This window comes from Aquarana catesbeiana, linkage group LG01, assembly GCF_042186555.1.
Source record: "Aquarana catesbeiana isolate 2022-GZ linkage group LG01, ASM4218655v1, whole genome shotgun sequence".
NCBI lineage: Eukaryota > Metazoa > Chordata > Amphibia > Anura > Ranidae > Aquarana > Aquarana catesbeiana.
This window is the reverse complement of record NC_133324.1, coordinates 946,861,898-946,878,985: the sequence shown is the minus strand read 5'-3', so window position 1 is coordinate 946,878,985 and position 17,088 is coordinate 946,861,898. Positions and strand designations below refer to the sequence as shown.

Here is a 17,088-nt window from a genome sequence, read left to right as displayed (position 1 = left end):
TTACAGTCTTTATCATGTCCATGAATATAGGCAATCCTCTCTTCTGTGCCCATTCATATGTTGCTTTCTGCCCCCCATGTCCAGATTGCTTGTGGGCCCAGTTGGCCAAGTTCATCAAGACAGGATCAATTGGCACAACTGCCTTCACTTTGGCGATTTCATCTGCAACTCTGTTATAGTTCTCAAAGTCTGGGCCTAGGGGCACATGTGCATCAACATGCCCCACTTTTATGGTGCGGGGGTGAGCTTCCTTCCAGATGTAGTCCCAGACTTCCTTGCCTCCCCACACCACCTTTCCATGAATCTTCCATTCATTGGACTTTCACGTGGGCATCCAAGTTATCAGTCCTTTAAAAAATGCCCAGCTGTCAGTGTAGATAGTGACATGGGAAGAAGGATCCTCCTGAAGAGTCATCACTACAGCTTTCAACTCTGCATACTGACTGGACCCTCCAATTCCGGTCTTCTGCAGGACTGTGTCTGTACTTGGGTTGTAGGCTGCTGCTGTCCATTTACGCCCAGACGAGGCGACTATGGCTGAACCATCAGTGAACCACGTTGACTCCTTCATGTCTTCTGACAGACTCAAAGGGTGGAGCCTCTTGAATGGGGGATGACTGCAGCACAGGATTTTCTTCTTCTGGCCGGGTGCTGGTAAAAGTAACAAGCCCTGCCAACTGTTTTGAAATGTCTCTAACATCCCCAGCTGCAATACCCCCTCTTTCTTGACGGTACCACTTCCATTTCATCAGTGTCTGGTTCTGGGTTACAGCTGCCTTAGTGGTCAGTCCATTATCTCTCACCCATCCTGCTATTGGCAATGCAGTATGGATGGTGACTGTGTCCTTTCCTGTAATGGTCTCTACATGTTGAAGTGCTGTGTAGGCCCCTAACAGGTATTTCTCTAGGGGCGTGTATCTCTTCTGTGCCCCTGTCAGTTGTTTGGACCAAAATTCAATGGGTATTGCTCTGTCCTTTCTTTTAATTTGGCTGCCATAGACTCCAAGATATGGTACCATTCTGCTCCACTACATCCAGCTGAAATGGTACTCCTTGTCTCACGGGTCCTAATCCCTGATGCTGCAAAATAGCTTCTTTAGCAGCCAGGAATGCAGTCCGCTGCTCTGAACCCCATGAGAACTCAGTTTTTTTTCTGGTAACATTATATATAGGCCTCAGAATCAGTCCAAGATGTGGGATGAACGATCTCCAGAACCCTACAACTGCAATGAACTTCTGTGCCTCCTCTTTGGTAGTAGGGGGTGAAAGAGCCTGGATAGTTTGCACAACTGTCTCTGGAATTTTCCTCTGCGACCCAGTCCACATCATTCCCAGGAATTTCACTTCTGTGGCAGGTCCTTGTACTTTGTTGATAGCCTACCCTCTGTTCTCCATGTGATGTATCAGCAGGTGCAGTGCTTCAGTTACATCTTCTTTTGTTCCAGAGATCATGATGTCATCAATGTAGTGAAACACAGCGACTTTTAAACTCGGGGTACTTAAATCAGTCCATGACAAATCATTGGAGAATGAACATAGTCTTTAGGAAGCACGGTGAAAGTGTACTGGCGGCCGTCCCACACCATAGCAATCTGTTCTTGACACTCTGGGTCTATCAAAATTGAAAAGAAAGCATTAGCCAGGTCTATCACAGCATGATATTCTCCTGCATCTTTAGCAATTTTCTCAACAATTGAGATTATATCTGGTACAGCTGACTTCAATGAAGGTGCCACTTTGTTTAGACCTCTGTAATCCACAGTCATTCTATATGTCCCATCAGGTTTCTTTACTGGAAACATCAGAGACGAGAAAGGACTTACAGCAGGTCTAAGAATCCCTACTCTTAACAGTTCTTGAATAATCTCCCTAATTTCTTTGTAGCCTCCAGGAAGTCTGTACTGCTTGAGACGGACTGGCTTCTTTGGTGGAGGAATGTAGACAGGGGTCCATTTTGCATGACCTCTGACCACAGCCTTCACCACCCTTACCACTACATCCAGGCAATCGAAAGAAATCTCTAAACTGAAGGGACAAATGCACAACATCCTGGAAGTTACATAGTTACATAGTAGGTGAGGTTGAAAAAAGACACAAGTCCATCAAGTCCAACCTATGTGTGTGATTATGTGTCAGTATTACATTACATATCCCTGTATATTGCGGTCATTCAGGTGATTATCTAATAGTTTCTTGAAGCTATCAATGCTCCCCGCTGAGACCACCGCCTGTGGAAGGGAATTCCACATCCTTGCCGCTCTTACAGTAAAGAACCCTCTACGTAGTTTAAGGTTAAACCTCTTTTCTTCTAATTGTAATGAGTGGCCACGAGTCTTATTAAACTCTCTTCTGCGAAAAAGTTTTATCCCTATTGTGGGGTCACCAGTACAGTATTTGTAAATTGAAATCATATCCCCTCTCAAGCGTCTCTTCTCCAGAGAGAATAAGTTCAGTGCTCGCAACCTTTCCTCATAACTAAGATCCTCCAGACCCTTTATTAGCTTTGTTGCCCTTCTTTGTACTCGCTCCATTTCCAGTACGTCCCTCCTGAGGACTGGTGCCCAGAACTGGACAGCATACTCCAGGTGCGGCCGGACCAGAGTCTTGTAGAGCGGGAGAATTATCGTTTTATCTCTGCAGTTGATCCCCCTTTTAATGCATGCCAATATTCTGTTTGCTTTATTAGCAGCAGCTTGGCATTGCATGCCATTGCTGAGCCTATCATCCACTAGGACCCCCAAGTCCTTTTCCATCCTAGATTCCCCCAGAGGTTCTCCCCCCAGTGTATAGATTGCATTCATATTTTTGTCACCCAAATGCATTATTTTACATTTTTCTACATTGAACCTCATTTGCCATGTAGTCGCCCACCCCATTAATTTGTTCAGGTCTTTTTGCAAGATTTCCACATCCTGCGGAGAAGTTATTGCCCTGCTTAGCTTAGTATCGTCTGCAAATACAGAGATGGAACTGTTTATCCCATCCTCCAGGTCGTTTATGAACAAATTAAATAGAATTGGTCCCAGCACAGAACCCTGGGGGACCCCACTACCCACCCCTGACCATTCTGAGTACTCCCCATTTATCACCACCCTCTGAACACGCCCTTGTAGCCAGTTTTCAATCCATGTACTCACCCTATGGTCCATGCCAACGCACCTTATTTTGTACAGTAAACGTTTATGGGGAACTGTGTCAAATGCTTTTGCAAAATCCAGATACACCACGTCTACGGGCCTTCCTTTATCTAGATGGCAACTCACCTCCTCATAGAAGGTTAATAGATTGGTTTGGCAAGAACGATTCTTCATGAATCCATGCTGATTACTGCTAATGATATCATTCTTATTACTAAAATCTTGTATATAGTCCCTTATCATCCCCTCCAAGAGTTTACATACTATTGATGTTAGGCTAACTGGTCTGTAATTCCCAGGGATGTTTTTTGGGCCCTTTATAAATATTGGTGCTACATTGGCTTTTCTCCAATCAGCTGGTACCATTCCAGTCAATAGACTGTCTGTAAAAATTAGGAACAACGGTCTGGCAATCACCTGACTGAGTTCCCTAAGTACCCTCGGATGCAAGTTCTGGTCCTCAAAATCAGCTGGTTCCTGTGTGGTAGCAGAAAGGATTCTTTTAGTTCAAATGAGTGAATTTTTGTTTTAAATTGAACTAAATTCATATCCCACAGTCACAGGGAAACTACGTGAGAAAAGATCTTAATAAACTTAATAAAAGAATGGGAAGCTATTAATCTTTCAAGCACAAAGATGTGTCCCTTGATGGTACTCAGGGCTACATGGTGATCTGGGCCCATTTGTAGAAAGTACAGGATCCGCCCCTGAGAAGAACGTTTCTTGCCAACCGAAGTAGTCTTCCCATGGGCGATCATAGACCTTGCAGGAAGCAGACTTTCTAGTTTTAAGCATCATGGGGATCACCAATTGAGAAATGTCTCTGTCTTTCAGAACCTGGGTTTAAATAACCATGCCACTAAAGCCAGTAGTCATGAGGGAGAGTAATAAAACGGGTCCTTGAGACAGAAGACCCCCAATGATCTGGAAGAGCCCACAGAGTATTTGCCTGGAGTGTGATCGGGCCAGAATACCACATCCACCTAGGCCAGTCCAGAGCTATGAGGATAACTGGAATGTTCATCTGGGGAGCGGATGAGGAAAGAGTTTCAGGTGGGGAAAGGCATAGATGAAATTGTATTGATTACACAGAGCCACAAGAGCATCCACTGCTTTTACCAGAGGATCCCTGTACCTAAAGACAATTTGTTGTTGAACATAGAGATCAGGAGGTCCACTTCTGCCATTCTCTATCTGTGACTTATGTCCAGGAACACTTTTGGGTCCAGATGCTGTTGGCGTAGGTAGTCTGCCTTCCAATTTTCAAGGTCTGTAATGTACATAGCGTAAGGGTCTGGAATGTGGAGTCCTGCCCAGGACACAATCATTTCTATCTCTCTTGTCCCTGAAAGACTTCTGGTTGCTCCCTGATGATTGATGTTTGCCACCCTTGCAGCTTTGTCCAACTGAATCCTGATGATTTGACCCTCCAGTTGGCATTTCCAGCACTGCAAGGACAGACAGATCACCCACGCCTCCAGTACGTTTAAAGGGAGATGTCCAAGTCCCCTGCTTCAACAGGACACCTGTCAATAGGGCACATTCCCAGCCTGATAGGCTGGTGTCCATTGTGAGGATCTTCCATGAAACTAGAAGGAAGGACTTCCCCAATTCTGGAGCAGTATTCCTAAGCCACTAGGCCAGAGACAACCCAATCTTTGGTGGCAAATAAATCTGTCCACGATGACAGGGTGTTACATTGTAGGGATCTGGAGTGCAACTTGCCAAATGAGGCTGCTTCAAAGGAGGCTACATACAGCACAAGAACTCTCATGCAGAAATGGAGTTGAGTGACTCCTGGACTGAAGATTCCGAGTCTGGTAATAGAGAGCTTAACGTTTCTTCTGGAGAGGAAAAACTATTCCAAGCAATGAGTCGATTCAAACGTTGACTTCTGAAAGTTTAGGACTCAGTTGAATCTCTCTAGATGGCTTGCACTACATTGTCAGCCGGAACTTGCACCAATTGTGCCGCCAAAAGAAGAATTTTCCAAATATCCCACAATGGAGATGCTCTGCAGCAAGGCTAGCACAGGAGCTAGCATTTGAAAACTTGAGGAACACAAGATAGACTGAAAGACAGGACAACAATCTGAAAGTATTTGGGATCCACAGCAAGGTCAAGAACCTTGATGTCCACAGAGGCCAGAGGATCTCCCTGAATGCGGGAGGCTATGGCATACCTGGTGGATGCAATACAGAATTTTTTTAAATGAATGACTGCATTTATTGCTTGACATCCAAGATGAAACTTGGTTTGGGAAGTTTTAATAGGTTGGAGTAGAACCCCTGAAACTGTTCTGCCACAGGTATTGGAGCAATGACCTGCTGCTCCAGAAGATCTCAGGGAGCTCCAAGGAGATCTGTTGATCTGTGGGGTGACACAGGTAGGTTGGAAGACATGAATCAGGGAAGGAGCTGAGAGTGAAAATCTAGCTTGTAGCCCATTGAAACCCCTCACACACCCAAGCATCTGAGATGCTATCCAAATCTGGGATGCTATCTGGCTATCCACAAAGGCTAGCAGATGTCACCCACTTTGGAAAGGGGGGTTGTAGGGTTCAGAGGACTTACATGTACAGATTTTGCAAATGGTCTGGGATCCAGGTTTAGAGTTGGCTTTGGAGGTGGAGGCCTGAGATTAACAAAAGGAACTTTTCTTCTGTCGAAAATATGAGCCTTTTCCCTGGCTGAGCCCTAGGCTTTTTCTGCTGGGCTGGATGGTACTCCTGCTCCAAGTGGTTGATGAGGGCCTTCAGGACAACCCAAAAAAAAGACATTGTCACTCAAAGGGTATGTGAATCAGACGTTTTTTGTATGCTCATTCTGCATCCCAACATTTTAGCCAAAGGGTTCTCCTCATGTTGATGGACAGGAGGCTCAAACAAGAGTTGAGACAAGAAAACTAGCAAACTGTCTAGACAGTAGTTGGAGATTATCACTAAGTGGATATATTCCCAACAGCCACACACCAGTCATATGAAAGAGCCCATACTGTAATAAGGTTAATCACAGATGCAAACCTCAGAATAAAACTGCTTCACTTAGACTGCCCAATCTTTATACTCACGGGAAGAAAGCCTCAAAATGGGAGCCAAAGCCATAAATATTAAAGTAACATCCAAGAGGTAAACTCTTCAATAGAAGAACCAGTGTCTCCTGCAGGGAAAAGATAATAAATGGGGTCACTGGAAAGGAAAGAAATATATAATTTTATATACGGTAACTAGGAGTATAAATAATATCTTTATATTGAACATACAGTACTTTTTTGGGGCAAAAAATATGCAGTGATATGCCACATGGGTCGGGTTTTGACCCAGCTATTTAGATTAATGGCCAGGTTAACAGAGACAAGTTTTCCTTACCTGATTTCCTGGAAAAAAGCCCATATATTACACAGTTAGTCCCCTACATACGAACCTTCAAGTTGCAAACTTTCAAAGGTATGAACATGCGTTTGCATGTCCAATCGAGTGAGTTAGTCCACATTTCCAGCATACATTTTAATGCGTGCATCCTCTGCCAGTGGTTGTGCTTCTGTGTGTACTTTACTGTATATACTACTGTATCTTTATTAACATTTTTTTCCATGTATTATTTGTGTGAAATGTGTTATAAACCTATTACAGCAACTTATTGGGCCGATTGTGTCAGTTGGGTACCTAGGCTAACTTTGTTGGACTTGCAACCAAATTGGACTCACGAACGTGCTCTAGGAACGGAACTTGTTCGTATGTACAGGCCTTATTGTATAGGTCAATAACTTAAGCTGAAATTTACACTCACAGCTCAATGCGTTGGAGGACTGCTTCTCCCACCCTGTCTGCTCTGATCAGAACCATATTTATTTTAATGGAATTTTAATGTGCCCTCCAGTTATCTATTTAAACACAGATAATTGCTGTTTATATGACTGGATGCTTTAAATTCACACAGGTTCACCTTATTTTCTACTGTGAGAAATTAAGTCCAGGTTTGATTAACTTCTCTAAACATCACACTTAAAAGCGATATTAAAGTCTTGTTTTTTTTTCTAAATTACCAAATATATTATACTTATCTGCTCTGTGCAGAAGTTTTGTAAAGAACAGCCCAGATCCTCCTCTACTCGAGTCCCACGCCAGCGCTCCTGGCCCCTCCCTTCTGCCAGGTGCCCACATAGGAAGCAGCTTTCTCTGGGGGCACCCAAGCACGCGCGCTTCCGAGCCACGGCTCTGTGTGTCCATTCACACAGGGCTTGGCCCCACTCCCTCGGTCTCCTGATTGGCTCACTGGCTGTGATTTATTGGCTGCCAAAAGCCAATCAGGCTTGCAAGTCCCCAGAGAGGTAAGGCTCCCGTGGACATCACTGGATTGAGAGGGGGCTCTGGTAAGTATTGAGGGGGGCTGCTGCACACAGAAGGTTTTCTACCTTCATGCTTAGAATGCATGAAGGTAAGAAAGCTTGTGCCTTTACAACCACTTAAAGTAAATAAAGTCCCCTTATTTGATTATCAGGAAGGCTAACGATAGCATTGCAAATTAAGCAGTTTGAGCTACTTGTCAGCTCGCATGCAGAAAGTAAACGGTGAACAGGAGAATCAGTTAGGGGATGCAATCATACATCAAATCTAACATTTGTAGACATTTTATCTTTCAGTTATTAGAAGATTAAGGCCCCTTTCACACTTATACGACTTCAAAGTCGCGTGATTTTACCGCGATTTCGCGGCTGCGATTTTACCGCGATTTGGGAGCAGTTCTACTTTGTACGACTTTGCCACATTTTTGGCATTAACAAATGAAAACATACAGAGTAGTTGGTATGAATCATAAGGGGGAACTCCACGCCAAGTTTTAAATAAAAAAACTGGCGTGGGTTCCCCCCCAGGGGCATTCCAGGCCCTTAGGTCTGGTATAGATTGTAAGGATAACCCCCTACGCTGAAAAATCGGCGTGGGGGTCCCCCCAAAATCCATACCAGACCCTTATCCGAGCACGCAGCCCGGCCGGTCAGGAATGGGGGTGGGGACGAGCGAGTGCCCCCCCCCTCCTGGACCGTACCAGGCCGCATGCCCTCAACATGGGGGTGGGTGCTTTGGGGCATGGGGGGGCACCCTGCGGCCCCCCCACCCCAAAGCACCTTGTCCCCATGTTGATGAGGACAAGGGCCTCTTCCCGACAACCCTGGCCGTTGGTTGTCGGGGTCTGCGGGTGGGGGGCTTATCGGAATCCAGGAGCCCCCTTTAATAAGGGGGCCCCCAGATCCCGGCCCCCCACCCTATGTGAATGAGTATGGGGTACATGGTACCCCTACCCATTCACCTAGGCAAAAAAGTGTCAATAAAAAACACAGTACACAGGTTTTTAAAGTAATTTATTAGGCAGCTCCGGAGTCTTCTTCCGATTTCGGGGGTCCTCTTCCGACTTCGGGGGTCTCTCCGGCGTCTTCTCCCGGTGTCCGCATCTTCTGCCGGCTCCACCGCTATCTTCTGCCGCCCTTTTGCCAGCGGTGGTCCGGACTTCTGGATCGTCTTCTTCCCTCTTCTCTTCCAGAGATGTTGACACGACGCTCTCTCCAGCTGCAATGGTCTCTGAACGCTCCGCAACGGACTTATATAGGCGGTGACCCCGCCCCCTTATGCCGTCACAGTCCCTGGGCATGCTGGGACTGTGACGTTTTAGGAGGCGTGGTCACAGGTTAATGACCATGCCCCCTTATGACGGCAGAGTCCCAGCAATGCCCCGGGACAGTGACCTCATAAGGGGGCGGGGTCACCGCCTATATAAGTCCATTGCGGAGTGTTCAGAGACCATTCCAGCTGGAGAGAGAGTCCTGTCAACATCTCTGGAAGAAAAGAAGAAGGCAGAAGTCTGGGCCACTGCTAGCAATTGAGCTGCAGAAGATAGCGGAGGAGCCGGCAGAAGATCAGGACACCGGGAGGAGACCCCCGAAGTCGGAAGAAGACCCCGGAGCTGCCTAATAAATTACTTTAAAAACCTGTGTACTGTGTTTTTTATTGACACTTTTTTGCCTAGGTGAATGGGTAAGGGGTACCATGTACCCCATACTCATTCACATAGGGTGGGGGGCCAGGATCTGGGGGCCCCCTTATTAAAGGGGGCTCCCAGATTCCGATAAGCCCCCTGCCAGCAGACCCCGACAACCAACGGCCAGGGTTCTTGGGAAGAAGCCCTTGTCCTCATCAACATGGGGACAAGGTGCTTTGGGGTGGGGGGGCAGCAGCAGGACGCCCCCCCATGCCCCAAAGCACCCACCCCCCATGTTGAGGGCATGCGGCCTGGTACGGTCCGGGGGGGGGGGGGGGGGGGGGCGCTCGTTCCCACCCCCATTCCTGACCAGCCGGACTGCGTGCTTGGATAAGGGTTTGGTATGGATTTTGGGGGGACCCCCATGCCGATTTTTCGGCGTAGGGGGTTCCCCTTACAATCCATACCAGACCTAAGGGCCTGGTATGCCCCTGGGGGGAACCCACGCCAGTTTTTTTTATTCAAAAAATTGGCGTGGAGTTCCCCCTTATGATTCATACCAACTACTGTATGTTTTCATTTGTTAATGCCAAAAATGTGGCAAAGTCGTACAAAGTAGTACTGCTCCCAAATCGCGGCAAATCGCGGCCGCGAAATCGTCGTAAAATCGCGCGACTTTGAAGTCGTATAAGTGTGAAAGGGGCCTAAAGGCTGAGAAATAGATACAATCACAGGTAAAGCAAATTAGATTAAAGGACAACTGTATGTTTATTAAAAGATACAGTAAGTCATCCGGCAGACCATGTGCTGCCACATAAGCACCTGACCAGTGCCAAGATCGGCACCTTTTGCCTTCAGCTCCTCTGATGGACTGTGAAGCCTGTGCTTTACTTTTGCGGCTTCAGCATTGTGGTTCATCCTGAGGAGGGCTCTTGTAAAGGCAGAAGGTTTTTTATCTTAATGCATTCTATGCATTAAGATAAAAATTCTTCTCTGTGCAGCAGCCCCCCCAATACTTACCTGAGCCCCATCATGATCCAGTGATGTTGCACGAGAGACTCGACTGTCCAGGACTCTCCCTCATTGGCTGAGGCAGCAGCGAAACGCCATTGGCTCCCGCTGCTGTCAAAGTCAGTGAGCCAATGAGGAGAGAGAGAAGGGGTGGGGCTGGGCTCCGGCTCCGTATCCGAATGGACTCACGGAGTTGCGGCTTGGGTGCCCCCATAGCAAGCTGCTTGCTGTGGGGGGCACTCGACAGGAGGGAGGGGCTAGGAGTGCTGAAGAGGTACCCGAGAAGAGCAGGATCAGGGCTGCTCTGTGCAAAACCACTACACAGAGCAGGTAAGTATAACATGTTTGTTAATTTTAACAAAAAAAAAGACTTTAGTATCACTTTAACCACTTACGGACCGCATGCCGCAGTTTTATGTCAGTACTTTGAAGAGGAATATCGCTGTTATGGCAGCAGCTAGCTGCCATAACCCTGGTATCCTCTTATTTAGCGGGCGGTCCGCTTTCTGATAAAAGTGGTCTGTGCAGCGGATTCACAGCGAGATCACTCATCGGCCCGCCGTGCTCAGGTGCCCTCTGCCGCTGACCGGAGCCGTCGGTAGCGGCGGAGGCAATCAGATCCTTCTCCTGGCTTGGTATGGAGACGAGTGAGGGGAAGATGGCCCCCACCCGTCTCCATATCATTGCAGGGCGGAAGCAACGTCAAAACGTCACTTCCGCCCATAGCTCTTAAAGGGCCATTTTTTATTTTTTATTGCATTTTAGTGTAAATATGAGATCTGAGGTCTTTTTGACCCCTGATCTCATGTTTAAGTGGTCCTGTCATGCTTTTTTTTATTACAAGGGATGTTTTCATTCTTTGTAATAGGAATAAAAGTGACACAATTTTTTTTCTTAAAAGCACAGTGTAAAATGGAAAAAAAAAAAGTAAAATAAATTAGAAAAAATTTTTTTAAACGCGCCCTGTCCCGACGAGCTCGTGTGCAGAAGCGAACGCATACGTGAGTAGTGGCCGCATATGAAAACTGTGTTCAAACCACACGTGTGGTATCGCCGCAATCGGTAGAGCGAGAGCAATAATTCTAGCCCTAGACCTCCTCTGTAACTCAAAACATGTAACCTGTAGAATTTTTAAACGTCGTCTATGGAGATTTTTAGGGGTAAAATTTGCCATTCCACGAGCGGGCGCAATTTTGAAGCGTAACATGTTGGGTATCAATTTTCTCGGCGTAACATTATCTTTCACAATATAAAAAAAATTGGATTCGCAGCAAGATCACTTTTATCTGCGGCGGGAGAGGGGCCCTCCCGCCACGCTCCGGTGCCCTCCGCCGCTTACCGGAGCTCTCGGCAGAGGCGATCGGAACCTTCTTCCTGCTAGGCATGGAGAAGAGTGAGGGGAAGATGGCCCCCACTCGTCTCCATACCATTGCAGGGCGGAAGCGATGTCAAAACGTCACTTCTGCCCATAGCTCTTAAAGGGCCTTTTTTTTTTTTTTTTTTCAAATGACAAACATTTTTTTTTTATTGCATTTTTGTGTAAATATAAGATCTGAGGTCTTTTTGACCCCAGATCTCATATTTAAGAGGCCCTGTCATGCTTTTTTTCTGTTACAAGGGATGTTTACATTCCTTGTAATAGGAATTAAAGTGACACATTTTTTTTTTAAAGAACAGTGTAAAAATAATAAAAAGGTAAAATAAATAATAATAATAAAAAAAAAATGTTAAATGCGCCCCATCCCGCCAAGCTCACGTGCAGAAGTGAATGCATACGTGAGTAGCGCCCACATATGAAAATGGTGTTCAAACCACACATGTGAGGTATGATCGGTAGACCTCCTCTGTAACTCAAAACATGCAACCTGTAGAATTTTTTAAACGTCAATAACATTAGGCGGCGCAACATTATCTTTCACAATATAAAAAAAATGGGCTAACTTTACTGTTGTCTTATTTTTTCCAAAAAAAGTGCACTTGTAAGACCGCTGCGAAAATACGGTGTGACAGAAAGTATTGCAATGAATGCCATTTTATTCTCTAGGGTGTTAGAAAAAAAAATATAATGTTTGGGAGTTCTAAGTATTTTTCTAGCAAACAAAAAAACAGTTTATAACTTGTAAACAACAAATCTCAGAAAGAGGCTCGGTCCTTAAGTGGTTAATGCCTTGCGTTGGTTCTAGAATTAGCGGCACTGGAGGTGCTAAATTGCACAAAGCAACATAGGAAATGTTAAGCACTAAAGGCACTTGCATAAGGGACAACCCAGGGCCTGCCTGATACTACAGTAAGTGGCTTTTCCATAAACGTACAACTATTTAGTATTATCAACAAGTATCCTGAAAAACAGTTTAATCCTGTCTGTATTAGATGGGCAATTTGGGCAATTTACTGACCCTGGCACTCTGAATCCGCTGAGGGGCATTTGGCTCAGAATTTATTGACCATTCCATACTCCCAGACCGGTCCACAAGGAAAATAAACTCGCCGCAATTGGACTGCTCCTGTCCAGCTGGAAAACTCGGGTAGAAACTCAACATGGCCACCGACTCTGCCATAATGGACCCTACAGAACACAGGGAGAAAATAAGATTGTAACAAAGAGACTGAGAAACAAAACGTATACAACAAAGCTTTTACAGATGGCACTAAACTATTTTAACGACCTTCACCACCTCCACAGACTATTGTTGTTATTACCAGCAAATTTGTGTCCTTCACCAACAGTTGTTTAGGGGTGATATATTTACCTGGTTCTGTCATATTCTCATTGGCTTACCCTTACACTGGCTCCCCCCCTTCAGTTCATCATGAATGATGCTGCTAGACTCATCCACCTTACCAACCGTTCAGTTTCCCCCCACCCCTCTCTGTCAATCCGCTCACCCAACATATTAAATTCAAAATACTAACAATAACTTACAAAGTCATCCACAGCTCTGCCCCCAACTACATCACTGACTCAGAATATCAATCAAATCGTTTTCTTAGTTCCTCCCAAGACCTCCTGCTCTCTAGCTCACTTGTCACCTCATCCCATGCTCACCTCCAGGACTTCTCCAGAGCCTCTCCCATCAGCTGGAACTCCCTACCCCAATCTGTCCAACTATCTCCTAGTCCAGCCATCAAAAAAAAAATCCACTCGCCTGTTCACATTTGCGAGTGGATTTTGAGGGCTGGCGAGCTATATGGCTGCCTGGGAGCGGGGGGCAAGCACCGCCGGCAGCCTGGGTGGAATGGGAGTCCTTCTCCCAGCGATCGCGGAGGGGGAAGAGAGAGAGCCGCCGAGGTGATCAGAGCGCAGCACAGGGAACACAGAACACAGAACACAGCGATAACAGTTTTCATTTCAATTGCCGTGTTCCCCACCGCTTGCTGTCAGATACAGCCCCGCCTCCTGGTCCCGGGACTTTGATAGTCAGATCACCGGTCCAATCCCAGTGACGAGTGATCTGTCAATCAAAGTTCCCCGGCCATATGGGAACACAGTAATTGAAATTAAAGCTGTTATCGCTGTGTTCCTTGTGCTGCGCTCTGATCACCTGGACGGCTCTCCTGTTCCTCTCCTCCCCTGCACAGGTAGGCTGCATAGTGGACACAGGCTGAATGGTGGGCTCAAGGCTGCATGGTGGACACACGGCTGCATGGTGGGCACACGGCTGCATGGTAGACACACGGCTGCACTGGTGGGCACAAGGCTGCACTGGTGGGCACAAGACTGCATTGGTGGACACAAAGTTGCATTGGTGGACACAAGGCTGCATGGTGGGCACATGGCTGCATGGTGGGTACAAGGTTGCATTGGTGCATGGTGGGCACAAGGCTGCATTGGTGGACACACGGCTGCATTGGTGGACACACGGCTGCATTGGTGGACACACAGCTGCATGGTGGGCACAAGGCTGCATGGTGGACACACGGCTGCATGATGGATACACAGCTGCATGGTGGCCACAAGGCTGCATGGTGGGCACAAGGCTGCATTGGGGGACACAAGGCTGCATTGGGGAGCACACATCTGCATGGTGGATACATGGCTGCATAGTGGGTACAAGGCTGCATGGTGGGCACAAGGCTGCATTGGGGGATATCTCATGAGAATGTATGAGGGCGTATTTAGGGGCGGAATTAGGGGTGGGCTGGGGCAACTGGTGGCAAGTTACCCTTGAGGCCTGGCTAGTAGCTCAGTACTTGAAATTTTGAGCCCTGTCCTATTCCACTTTCAGACGATCCCTGAAAACTCATCTCTTCAGAGAGACCTATCCTGCCCCACCTAACAACTGTGCTTTTATTTTCTCCACCAGCCCATCCTACACAGTTATTACCTTTTGTATCTCTTGACCCTCACTGTCTGCCCTTATGTTGTAAAGCACTGTGTAAACTGCAAGCGTTATATAAACCGGGCCCCCTTCTCCTGGCCCTAAGAGATTTTAAATGCCAGGAGGTGGAGGCGGGCATTTGAGTCATCTGATCAATGTGATTGGCTGTAACAGTGGTCACATGTTTTGAAAGCTCCCATCGCGAGTATTTATCAGGAGCTTTATGTTCCCCGCCAGTAACTGTGCTGGGACCAAGCTGGTAGCTCAGAAAAGTGTTTACATTGGACCTCTCAGCATTAAAGCCCACCCACGAGAGGCCATATATATGCGCCACGTTGGCGGGAAGAGGTTAAAATAACAAACATTATATACTTACCCACTCTGTGGAGTGGTTTTTCACAGAGAAGCCCCAATCCTCTTCTTCTCAGGTCCCTCACTGGCGCTCCTGGATCCCCCCCCCAAGTGCTCCCATAGCATGTCGTGCTTGCTCCCTCCCAAGTCCCGCTCTGTGTGTCCATTGATAATGGCTTCCACTGCTGTCTCTTAGTCAATGAGGAGGAAGAGAGCTGAGAGAGCCTCTGCTCTCTTGCACATTGCTGGATTGAGATCAAGTTCCAGGTAAGTACAAGGGAAGCTGGGGAAGAAGCTGCATGCAGAAGGTTTGTTTACCTTTACCACTTCAACCCCGGAAGATTTTACCCCCTTCTTGACCAGAGCACTTTTTACAATTTGGCACTGCATCGCTTTAACTGACAATTGCACAGTCATGCAATACTGCACCCAAACAAAATTTGTGTCCTTTTTTTTCCCACAAATAGAGCTTTCTTTTGATGGTATTTGATCACCTCTGTGGTTTTTATTTTTTGTGCTATAAACAAAAAAAGAGCGACAATTTAGAAAAAAAACAATATTTTTAACTTTTTGCTATAATAAATATCCCCCAAATCTAAAAAAAAAAAAATTTTCTTCATCAGTGTAACGACATCCCGAGTATGAAAGGGGTTAAAGCTGTTTAAGACATTCCATTTTCGAACACAAAGGCAGCTACCGGACACTTCAATCAGCTGAACAAGGAACCCATACAAATAATTCTCCCCCCAAATACGAGACAAAGCTCTGTCTTGAGGTTCAAGCAGGAATCAACTCATTTATTATCACACAAGGACACAACATATAAAATAACTCAGAGACTCTCCCCCCCACCCTTGGAAAAGAGGGTGGGTTAAACTGTCCAATGACAATAGACACACAGGTCAGATGTGTTCAAACTTCTCATCAGTACACAGTCTTATCAGCAGGGGGCTGCTGGAGGAATCCCCCCTCCCTCCATAGAGATACACATCCTGTGATCCAAGGCAGACAGACACAATAGAACATTGGAATACAGCCCCACCCCAAACTAGCACAGCAAACAGTACACAATAGCATGAGACAACACACAATATATACACACACAACATTGTGAAGCAGTCACTATCTATAATATGGCACATACGGGGTTCCCAGAGTTTTGTGTTTTTGGGGGGACATGGACTTGAATGCAAAGTAATTTTACTTTCAGTGTCCCCAGGCATACAGCTCACAACAAGCATCGTTCCCCCAAATGCCACGGTCCATAATCGGTCGGTAAGAGGCTGGCATTCAGTCCCCTCCAAAAGCCTCTGTCCCGGCTAGGTCTGTCACAATCAGGGTAGGCCAATATGTATTCTTCTACATATATTTTTGGTAAAAAAAAAAAAAAAATCACAATAAGTGTATATTGATTGGTTTGCACAAATGTTATAGTGTCTACAAACTATGGGAAATATTTATGGCGTTTTTATTTTTTAATTTTTTTTTACTAGTAATGGCGGTAATCTGCGATTTTTAGCGGTATTGCGACGAACAGATCGGAGACTTTTGACAATTTTTTGGGACCATTGACATTTATAGAGCGATCAGTGCTATAAAAATGCACTGATTACTGTGTAACTTTCACTGTCAGGGAAGGGGTTAACACTAGGGGGTGATCAAGGGGTTGACTGTGTGTTCCTTCACTGTGTTCTAACTGTGTCGGGATGGGACTAACTAGGAGAGATGACAGATCGCTGTCCCAACTTTGTAGGAACACACGATCTGTCTTCTCTCCTCTGACAGCACAGGGATTTGTGTGTTTACACACACACAAATTCCCATGCTGGCTCTACGCACGCGATCGTATGTGGTCGGCAGTGATTGCGCCCGCCGGCCATGCGCATCAGTTCCACCGCTGTGCAGTGGGCGCGTGCGTGCCTCAAGCGGCGCTTGCACGCTCTCTGTTGGCTCTCCTGGGCAAAGCCATATATATACAGGATTTTGCCCAGGAAAGCCATTCTGCCACAGTATACCTACGTGATCTGGTCGGGGGAACCGGTTAAGGTGTCAATATTTTTGCTTCTATAGTTCCCTCTGTTATATAACAGTAAGCTCTGCAGTAGATGTCATTTATAAAAATATGCTGTATAAATACCCACTGGTCTCCTCTCCCGATGCGATAGCTGTGGGGGGGTGCTGGGAAACCCCCACTTATGTCAGCCGAGACAAGGACAGGAGGAAGAGGAGACCGGCGGGCAGTCACTTGAGCGCCGAACAGCGCTTTGAAATAAGCTATTATACAGAATTTTTTTTATA

General features: G+C 46.3%; 2 protein-coding genes across 2 annotated transcripts in view; both read right to left on the bottom strand.

Moving 5' to 3' along the window:
* The window catches only part of LOC141121389 (von Willebrand factor A domain-containing protein 5A-like), a gene marked incomplete in the record, with an annotated part of 791,688 nt that overhangs the window by 672,616 nt on the left and 101,984 nt on the right, over positions 1-17,088 (bottom strand).
* Positions 1-17,088, bottom strand: part of LOC141128246 (von Willebrand factor A domain-containing protein 5A-like) — a 192,922-nt gene that overhangs the window by 113,068 nt on the left and 62,766 nt on the right. Inside the window, exons 6-7 of the mRNA XM_073615442.1 lie at positions 12,517-12,686; positions 6,207-6,295 (exon numbers count right to left, since the gene is read on the bottom strand). Of these exons, the coding sequence (XP_073471543.1) occupies positions 6,207-6,295; positions 12,517-12,686 (259 nt within the window). The remainder of the gene's footprint in view (positions 1-6,206; positions 6,296-12,516; positions 12,687-17,088) is intronic.